General features: G+C 47.0%; 2 protein-coding genes across 2 annotated transcripts; both read right to left on the reverse strand.

Annotated features, from left to right (window-relative positions):
• Window positions 1-5,617: 5,617 nt before the first annotated feature.
• Window positions 5,618-7,469, reverse strand: PHALS_06589 (propionyl-carboxylase beta mitochondrial; the record flags this gene model as incomplete). Its single annotated transcript, XM_024719905.1, has 4 exons — window positions 5,618-5,755; window positions 5,836-5,953; window positions 6,027-7,357; window positions 7,428-7,469. 4 exons carry the CDS (start codon window positions 7,467-7,469, stop codon window positions 5,618-5,620), a joined length of 1,629 nt encoding a protein of 542 aa, XP_024585157.1.
• Window positions 7,470-7,792: 323 nt separating this feature from the next.
• PHALS_06590 (glutamine-fructose-6-phosphate transaminase) lies at window positions 7,793-9,904 on the reverse strand (the record flags this gene model as incomplete). Its single annotated transcript, XM_024719906.1, has 2 exons — window positions 7,793-9,318; window positions 9,373-9,904. 2 exons carry the CDS (start codon window positions 9,902-9,904, stop codon window positions 7,793-7,795), a joined length of 2,058 nt encoding a protein of 685 aa, XP_024585158.1.
• Between the last annotated feature and the right edge of the window lie 985 nt (window positions 9,905-10,889).

Here is a 10,889-nt window from a genome sequence, read left to right on the forward strand (position 1 = left end):
CGCAACGGATTTGATTCGCGCCGCGTACGGTGGTAATAATATGTGCGTAGCGCTGCTACGGGCTCTCGGGGGCAAGGTGTTAGGAACCTCGGGCAAGAAGTTGTCGTCGCGACTGCGTGCGCGGTTGCACCGATATTTATTATAAAAGGGATTGCTGTAATATAGCACCGACTCGACGGATAGGCTATGCATTGTGGTTCCTCACGATGAGGATTTGAAGTTTCGTATCCTCTATGAGGCCTGCGACACCTCACTCATAGGTCATCTCGGTCGTGAGAAGACCTTCAGCTCTACTACTGATGGCTCCAGCTGTACAATTATGCGAGCACCTATGTGCGCACGTGTAAGAAGTGTGAAAGGGTGAAACCCTCTCCGAATGCGGTGGCGCCGCTGGCCAGTTTGTCGATACTTTCCGGGTGTTATAGTCCTTGAGTTAGGACTTTGTATTCGGCCTGCCGAAGGACTCGGCAGGCAACACGGGTGTGGTGGTCTTTATAGATCGTTTGAGCAAGATAGCGGTAGTGCCGGACACCATCGACGGTGTCGGAACAGCGACGGTGTTTGAGGATTGGGTCTTTGGACAACATGAACTCCTGGATTCAATTGGCTCTGACAGGGCCCACGCTATACTGGGAATTCTGGTCAACGAGCTATAATGTGCTGGACACCAAGTTGTATATGTCAACAGTGGACCATCCGCAGAACAGTGTTCAAACTGAACGCGTGAACCGCTTCATCGAGGACGTCCTTCGCAGTTCTCACGCTGAGACTTAGAGATACTAGAGCGTCACGCTGCCATTCGTAGCGTTCTCGTAAGCAATAAAATGCATTCGTCTACCGGCTACACGCTATTTTACGTGAACAGGATCGTTCATCCTTGCGTCTAGCTGACGCCGCCATCCCATGATTCAGGGTTTAGTGGGGAAGGGATAGCCGAGCGGTTAGCTGATTTCAGCCCTCTCAGTGTTCGTAAAGAAGTCAATGACTTTCCAGTCTGAGCGTCTTTCGACACGTTCGCGATGCGATGGCTAAAAGCCAAGACATGCAGAAGGAATATTCAGACGGAAGATGGAGAGAAAATGTGAAAAGCTTTCAGATCGGAGACCTGATTTTATTAAATACTAAAAACCTTTTCACCCATGCAATTTCTGCTGTCTGTAAGACGAAGGTCCGTCAAATGTTTATCGGACCTATAAGGCTGTGGCCAAGCAAAGTATTGCGCATACGCTAAACTTTTTAAAACGGGTGCGGACCCACCCTGTGTTCTATGTGGCTTTAATAAAGCCGTACCGGGATCCAGCGCAAGTAAACGCGGAAGCGTTGGCGCCGGAGCAATGCCCACAGGCACTCGACCATCCAAAAGCTGGATCAGCAACTGGTTTTGAGCACAGATGCAACGAATTTCATCTCCGACGGCGCCAAGCGCTCCACATCCGCATGAAGCGACGCATTCGACTGCTTATTGAATAGGAGCTGCTCCAAAAGAGCGCGATCGTCCTAAACGCGAGGCAGTCTGTGCAGAAAATGCTCCAGGCTCTCTAGGTCTTTCGCACAGCGGAAAGCAAACCCAGCACGATACTCCTTGGAGTCCCGATCGCGACGGACCTTGTCCTCAAGAGCTCGAAGAGCATCGCTAGTGACCGGACGACGATAGACCAAGTCTTCATCTTCCACTGCCAACTCTTCTCGACGAGAACGGTGGTGTCCACTATCACGTGGAACGCCTTGTGGGTCGACGTCGTCGCGAGGGTCAAATCCAGTATCTTGTGAAGTGGCGGGGATACCTTGACTTTAAGAACTCGCGGGAGTTTGAAGTGCCACTTTGGCAAGCAGGCCCAGACGTCGTGGACGCTAATGATTTAAGAAATCGTGACGTTTCGCGTCGTTGTGCGCCCCGCGCTCCTCGGCAATAGCCAGAAAAGCCAAACGGCCATGAGCTGAGCTTGAGCTATGGTCGCAGACTCACTCGTGTGTGGGACCGCAGAGCTCGCAGGAGCATGATGGATCAACCCATACGTTGCAGGGCGACAATCCGAAGAAAGTCGGTGACGCGCCTTGAGTTCGGCAAACTCAAATCGAAGATGGCGTACCACGCGCACGTCCACCCCCTTGTGGCTCAACTGTAAGTTGTACAACGAGAAACGTTTCGGGTGCTGCTACACCCATCGCTCAAAGAGCGCTTCGTCTGCAGCGATTTCGTCAGGAGCGAGAACCACAGGAATTGTCCGCATGGTGAATATATATGCGCCTCCATTTTGAGCACGAAGTCGAGTGCGGTATGTATCTAGCAGGATTTCTTGAAAACCAAGAAGCGAGCTCGTAGAGCTTTTCGTTTGTCAAGCTCAGCTTGTGTAGAGGTCGGGGGTCCGATCATGTTGTCGCCCAACGATCGAGTGATCGAATCTTTTGCTTTGGTAGTGGGATTCGTCGAGCGAACGCCGCATTACACGAGGGTCAACGGTTGACCGTATATGCGCGCGCATGAGAGCCTCCCAGGGACAGCATCAGCTGCTACTCCTGTGTCCTTTGAAGTCATTGTTTATGACACCACTTCCCCCGGATGTCGAGATTTTCGGAATCAAGCACGATGCCCGCAAAGTTCCAGTAGGGTTCACGTCGCGTCACTGGGGTACCTCGCGTCACTGGGGCACCTCGCCCACTTCTTCTTCACATCATTAAAAATGGAGTATCCGACTCGTAGTCGACTTCCTTCAAATCCTCGACGAGGTAATCCATCGCCCGTGGCGAGCGCGTTGCGCGGTCGGGAGTAGATATCGCGTCTGTGTTCTTGGTCGTGCGACCCTGTCGTTGAAAATGCGCTGCGCGGTACTCGGTTACCGAGAGCTTGGACTGCGCTTCCCTTGAAGCCTTGAACGTGCTTTCCGAAATTGCACCGCGTGTAGTAGACGAAGAAGAATTTTGCCCGCGGGCGTTCTCGGAACCAGCGAGGCTGGGTGTCTTCCCTGTCTTCCACACAGAACTCATTGAGCATAGATTTCGTGAAAAAGGGCCTGGTGATGTTGTGGTGTCTTAGACACGTAAGCCACGTTTGAGGCGACAGTTGAATGTGAGCTGTAGGTGTTCACAATGATGTTGGAGGGGTTTCACTTGCCCTGGTATGAAGGGTGTGGGTCACACATGATGGTGTGACCGCACAATGATGTGGGTTACACAAAATGGTGTGACCACACAATGGTGCTGTTCCACTTAAACGAGAAGCTAGTACGTGGCTGGACTGCCGATATTTATACTTTTAATTAGATTTTTCTATTTAGGTAGGAAACCTATCGATTTAGATACAGGCGGCTTTGCCCTACCTAAAAGTGTGCGTTTCTTGAGTGAAGGCGTAATTACTCTTGGAGTAAGTGGATTGCGATCCGCTACACTCGTGCTGGTTCTATGTATAGAACGAAGGTCACCGACCTTACCCAAGCTACCTCTAAGCGAAAGAGCTACGGCAGCCCCGCTGTAGCTGTGCTTAAGCAATATTCTTTTGCTCATTGATTTTACGCTTAGTAATGTCTTACATACCTTGACAGGCTTTTGTCATCTTACGTAATTGGGGTGATCATCTCCCTTCAGACTACGGTGAAATGGTTTATGTTGGGGCGAGTTGTCGGTACCGATCGACTTGATGATACCAGCCCGTGATTTTATCTCGTTGAGATTTAGCTTCATGTGACTATTGTGCATAAGATACATGCACATGCCAGAGGCAGACGGGATACACATGAGGTCGCTCAGTGGGATACTTCTTACTAGCAAATGGAGCCCGGACTTGTATTGATTTTCTATCCCAAAACTATCATGTAGCAAGAAAAGGATTAAGAGCATGGGTGTAATCAGCAAGTATTTAAGGTGATGAGCATCTGTCTTGAGGTTCACGTCGTTCGTTGTACATTGTACGTTAAAAGTCAAGCATCAAACGACGCACTAATTTAACTTCTGTTTCTCTGAGCTTTGTTTTGTAAATATTTGAGACGAGTGAGACACATGTCTTCTTTACCCAGTGCACTAAAATAGTAAAATTTTGTGTAGCAGTTTACCAGTGCTCAAAAGCCACGGTAATATCATTCAGAAAATTAGTGTTTGGTTCTCAGCTGCTGTTCCAAGAGAAAACTGCACTCCAGAGAAATGGAGATTTCAGGAAGCGCTCGCGGACGACTTTCGGACATATGCTTTGCTCTTTGTTCGAGCGCAAGGTCTGCATGCATTTGTATAAGGGTATCTTCTAATGTTCTGAATACATGATCACGAGGTAGCAAAAGTCATTGCAACTATTGTACTTGCAGATCGCTTGCACTCGCAGCTTCCGGCACCAGGTTATCATTTTATGTGCTGAACGTCATCGTGAATTACGAGGCTGAATTTCGTCACACATTTCACCGTTAGGAACGGACACAAAGTGCGCAATTTGTGCGAAGGAGGTCAAAGCACAGGGAGCGCTTCATTGACAGTTAGTGGCTCCTCGATATGTCTCTAGGTGGAACATAAGTGCCAAGTCGGGACTCGGATAGTCACTTTGATAGTTTTCATCGGAGAAATTTTCCGGCTTGGCTATGACTTATAATTTGTCACCTGCGAGGACCGCGCAGCCATGTGAGCACGCAAGATAATGAATATTTGGTTTAGATGATGCTTGTAAGGGCCATCGCGTTAGGTTGCAAAAAGAGGAAAAATGTAACGGGGTTACACGAACCCTAATAGCAGGGGTGTGTGTGTCACACGAAATGTGCATGGTGTGACCACGCCCATACAAGAATACAGTAGTTATGCATGTATTTAGATTTTACTATATATATTTAGTATATTTAGGAAAATCTAAACTTTTAAAAAAAAAATTAGGATGAAAACTAAATAAAAATCAGTTCGGAATTTAAGCCGAAGACTTGGGAAGACAATAATCACTCTTGGAGTAAGCGGATTGCGATCCGCTTACTCATACTTGGTTCTTTTAAAGAACGAAAGGTCGGTAACCTAAAGTCCCCTTTTTAAGCGTTTTGCTACGGCAGCCAGGCTGCAAAAAGGTAAAAGACGTTTACTTTGCGCATTGTCCTGGAAAGATAAAATTGATAATAGTCCCTGTTGTCCACATTGTGATAAGAAAGGGTATAACAGGTATGTACCATATAACTCATGCATATCGTCGCATAGTTTAGCAGATATTTTAATAGCTCTTTTTAGATTTAAATTAGACATACAAGTAGTAAAGCAAACTGGATTTCTAGAATTGGCGGGATTCTTGATTCCGCTCTTGGTGTAGCGATTAGTACACTCGGACTCACTAGAGCCAAAGTTTCTTTTAGGCAAACTTCACGGCAACACTGTTGCACCGTCGATCACTGAATGTAGAAAACAATAAATGATGTAATACCAGGTCAAAGTAGTATAGTTAGCGTGTGGCGTTATCGTTTAAAGCACTTCAAAATCACGGGCTTGTGTCTTGACAACTTTGTGTCTAGCAGGGCATCAATAGTATTCTAGTAAAGGCAAGAAGTCGTGTGCAAGTTGAGTACTGTCGCCAACGCTTGTATTTACGGCCACCAAGTTAAAAGAGCACTCCAGAAGGTGTCACAATGTCTCACAATTAAGTGATTCTTTAAAACCTTAGTGGAAATCAAAGTGGAATGTTTCCGTGCTTCTTCCACGGATTATTGATATTCTTGGTCTCCAGTGCATCAAGTTCCTCGCAAATGTGACGGCGAGTGTTCACAGGTTCGATAATGTCGTCTACAAAACCCCGTTGGGCCGCAACCTGCAAGTATGTTTGGTGATGGACACGACAACAGTGAGCGGCTTCAATATGCATAAACACAAAAAAATACTTGAACCGACCATGGGATTGGCAAACTTTCTCTCATAATCTGCAGTGTTTACTTCCACGTTCTGCCCTCTAAAAATGATTTCCACAGCGCCTTTAGCCCCCATCACGGCGATCTCAGCCGAAGGCCACCTACACATAGCCAACAAAATTTTGTATCAGAGCAGAAATGGCATTCAAACAAACAGAAGAGCTAGCCACGTACGCGTAGTTAATGTCGCCGCGAAGATGTTTAGAGCTCATGACGTCGTAAGCTCCACCATAAGCTTTACGCGTAATGATCGTGATCTTTGGTACCGTTGCTTCAGCATAGGCATACAATAACTTGGCACCGTGACGGATAATACCACCATATTCTTGATCTGTACCAGGGAGAAATCCAGGAACATCCACGAGTGTGATGATAGGGATGTTAAATGCATCACAGAAGCGTACAAAGCGAGCTCCTTTGACCGATGAGTTGATATCTAGGCAGCCAGCGAGCTCCATGGGCTGATTTGCAAGTATGCCGACTACGCGGCCTTCCATTCGTCCGAATCCAACAATGATATTTTTTGCGTAGTCGGGCATGATTTCAAAAAAGTCAAACGAATCTACGATCTGATATATGATGTCTTTCATATTGTACGACACATTCGGATCTGGTGGCACAATGCTCTCGAGCGTAGGTACAGGGCGGTGACGGTTGTCATATGACTGGCGCCTCGGTGTTTTTTCTTTGTTATTCAGTGGCAAGAAATCAAAGAAGCGACGCATTTCTCGAATTGCCTCAACATCATTGTCAAATGCACAGTGTGCTACACCCGAAATCTTGGTATGAGTGGATGCACCACCGAGCTCTTCCTGGGAAACCTCTTCGTTCGTCACCGTCTTGACGACTTCAGGTCCAGTCACAAACATATAAGACGAGTCACGACACATAAAGATGAAATCTGTCATAGCAGGTGAGTACACAGCACCACCAGCACAAGGTCCCATGACCATGGTAAGCTGCGGAATGACCCCTGACGCTAGCACGTTGAGCTGAAAAATATCAGCGTAACCGGCTAATGATGCCACACCCTCTTGAATACGTGCACCACCCGAGTCATTTAGTCCAATTACGGGCGCTCCCAGATCCATAGCTTTCTTCATGACTTTGACAATCTTCTCAGCATAAGTTTCGGATAAACTGCCTCCAAATACAGTAAAATCTTGGCTAAAGACGAATGCAAGGCGTCCATTGATTAGCCCTCGTCCAGTGACGACGCCATCTCCGGGGTATTGCTGCTTTTCCATACCAAAATCCGAGCACCGATGCGACTTGAGCATGTCATACTCACGAAATGTGCCCTTGTCCAAAAGCAGCTCAAGACGCTCGCGTGCCGTAAGCTTTCCTTTCTCATGCTGCTTTTGCACACGATCCGCACCACCTCCGTCTAGCGCGCGCTTTCGAGCCTGATCTAGCTCTTCACGAAAAGCCAGTTTACGCGCAGCGGATGTAAGGATTGGAGAAGTCGCGTCGTTTACGAGCGCGCTCAACCATCGGCTTGGAGGCTGCGTAATTTAGCATTGGAAAGGTCAGACTTAGTGCATTATAATATGCATGGAGAAGGCAACAGCATACAAAGGGTTGGCGCAGCACACGATGATGTTTGGTGGCCAACATGACGGAATCCTTGTCAAGTTCAAGTGCGGACCCGCAAAGAATTGAACATAGAGGAGCTATAAGTATACTGTGCTGAAAGATAAGAGATAGAATAAAATGTGTATAAAGTGGTACGTCTGCATTATACACTTATTAGATATAAAATTGACATTTTGTACGTTGATAGTTTATCAGATTAAAGTCGAGATCACAAGATCTTCTCCTCTTCTTTGCGTTCACCATTGTTGCTTTATTGCTGAAATCTCCACACCGAGCAAGGAACCACTACATTGTAAAAGTACTCTTCCTCTATTTAAGAAGCTCGTGCAAAAAAAATTGCATATCTAATCCACAGTAACAGCTTTAGCTAGATTGCGCGGCACGTCCGGATTAATGCCTTTGCGCACTGCAAGCTCATAAGCAATAAGCTGCAGAGGAATCGTTGCAAGCAGTGCCGTCATTGGACCGTTTGTCGGAATTGGAATAACTTCATCGGCGATGTTTGCGCACATGGCCGGGTTATCGGTGATGACAATCGTGTGAGCTCCACGCGCTCGTACAGACTCAGCCGCCGTCTTCATAAAGGTGGCGTGCTCATCATCTAGCACAATTAGGATGATAGGCGTTGCACCAAACTTGCCATTTTTTTCGCCTTCAATTAGCGCAAAGGGTCCGTGTTTCAGTGCACCACCAGGGTAGCCTTCTGCGTGCAAATATGTGATCTCCTTGATTTTCAGAGCACCTTCATATGCAATGGGCTCACCGTAACCCCTACCAAGAACAAAAAGATGTTCAGCGGAAACGAGTTGATCAGCAATCTTTACACATTGTTCACGCGAGCGTAACGCCATGCCAATAGCAATTGGAAGGCGGTGCATACTCTGAATTAGCTCAGCCATCTTCGATCGATTACCATCGGGGCGATTTTGAGCAAACCAAGAGGCGATAAGACCCATAACCGTGACTTGCGTAACAAAAGCTTTTGTACTCGCCACAGCATTTTCACGGCCAGCATTCAAATACACACCGCATTTTGTTGTACGAGCAATGAGAGACCCTACCGAGTTCACAACAGAGAATGTTGGCACTTCAAGTTGCAATTCTTCTGCAATTTTCAATGCGCGATGGACATCCTTGGTTTCACCAGACTGCGACACTACAAGCAGACCACCATCTTTCTTTGAAAATCGATCGCTTGTACACTCGGATGCATCCTCTGCAGCGACACTGTCAAACGAGTTGAGCGTTCGCATCAGTCTGGCACCATACTTGCTGGCGTACAATGATGTCCCACATGCAGCTATCAGAAGGTGCTTGATACGCAGCATACGATCTTTTTCCGCCTCAAGTCCCCCGAGATACACGTGGTCATCTGAAACACGGCCACCATAGCCCAGAGCGGCAGCAACAGCCTTGGGCTGCTCCATTATCTCACGTAGAGTCCAATGTGGATACGGTGCCGGCGAGAGACGCACCTTCACATCCGGTGCCACAGCCAATCTACTGGTCGGAAAACGCTGTAGAAATCCTTCTTCCTTACCATCGTCATTGGGGTTTAATTCTGCGGAATCGCTCTTAATCACAGCCACTTCTCCGTCCTTCAGCGATATGAACTGCTTCGCGTAGCGACTGAAAGCCGTCGTCTCGGATGCTACAAACATTTCGTTTGAGCCGTACCCAATACACAAAGGAGAACCGTTGCGAGCAATGACAATTTTTCCTGGATCATCTCGAGACATGACACAGAGTCCCCATGTGCCTTCAAGCTTGTTTAATGCAAGACGCACGGCCGTGAGGAGATCAGCACCCTCCCCTATCAAGTGCCCAATTAGCTGTGCGGCCACCTCTGTATCTGTCTGTGAAGAAAACACTACACCTTCGTCAAGTAGCTCTTGCTTTACTTCGTAGTAGTTAGTAAAAGTACCATTATGTACCAATGAAACGCGGCCATGCATGTCTGTGTGCGGATGTGAGTTGCAGTCCGTCTTAGCGCCGTGTGTGGCCCAGCGCGTGTGCGCGATGCCAGTCGTGTTGCCATTATGTTTGTCCTTGGTCTCTCGAAGCAGATGAATCGAGTCAGCTGTACCAACCACCGAGGCAAACTTTGTAGTCGTGATGGCTGCGGACTCGCCATTTTGAGTGCTAGGTTGCGTTGACATACCAGCCGAATCATAACCGCGATTCTGCAGGATAGTGAGTCCTTCCAGCAAAAAATCGGACGCATTTTGAGATTTGCCCACGACACCTACGATCCCACAGCAATCAGAATGGTTGTCGTTTAACAGAGAGATGCCAAGGATGCCGAGTGCACCCGACGCAAGTGCCGGGATCCATGTAAGGTTTGATTGTTGACCACTAGGTGAAGATGCCAAAAAGTAGGCTGTAGAACGAATGGAGTGACGCACAGGCTCAGAACGGCCGATGCGGTGCAGTGTCGACAACGAACCGCGTATCATCCCACGCAAAATGATGAATTGTACATGTGGATGTATCCGATGGGTGGAAAAGATTATGGCAGTCAGATAACCAATCAATGGACAAAAAAGGACACATGCAACGATAATTCTGTCGGTGTTCTTATGGCTGGACTGTTTGGTTTTGAATCGTTTTTGTCGTTAGTCTGCCAATTCTTCCTCGTCCGACTCCTATTGTCGAGTAAGCACTGCTGCGTAATGAGTGTCCTATGTGTCCGGCAAGTACTAAGTCACATATAGGTGAGAATTCAGCAATGTCCGACATTTGGACTTTCAATAATCTTACTACCACACGTCAGAACAACTCGAAAAGGTTAAACATGAAAAATTAGAAGAGGACTCGACAAAACTGAGGCTCACATAAATCCGTGACTCTAGCTAAGCATTTAAAACAACAAAGGATAGTTGATATCGGATCCATGTCGAACATCTTGCGGTGCACCTCAGTTTTAGTGATGCATCCCATGGATATCATTGTGAATACAATTGTCAACTTAATTTTACGGTTGCAAGAACTGAAGATTATGACATATACCGGTATCTGAAGCAGCCCAATCGATGTTCGAGACAAATATCAGTGACATCAAACCGGTTATCGTCTGGATATAAATATACCATCATGATCTGCATCTTGCACAAAGCAAGTTTTGACTCAAGGAGTCCGCGTAAAATAGTGCACAGAGGATGTGCTCATACGCTTCGCCCCAGAGCTGAACCAAGAGCCTTTTGAAACTGGGCAAATACTGTAATCTTGTGTACTTAGCCCTTACGCATTGCAGTAAATTTTACAATACACATTAATGTACCTGAAAATATCTATAAGAACTGAAATATCGGTGTTACGAAGATGTCGAAACTACAAAAAGAAGCAGTTCTAGGCTGCTAGCAGTATGGTGGGCAATATTATGATAGTGGATGCTCAAATGTAATGTAATCTTTAGCTAAAATAGTGGATTAACCGTGTTTG

Source organism: Plasmopara halstedii (assembly GCF_900000015.1).
Source record: "Plasmopara halstedii genome assembly, contig: Scaffold_3060, whole genome shotgun sequence".
NCBI classification, from domain to species: Eukaryota; Oomycota; class Peronosporomycetes; order Peronosporales; family Peronosporaceae; genus Plasmopara; species Plasmopara halstedii.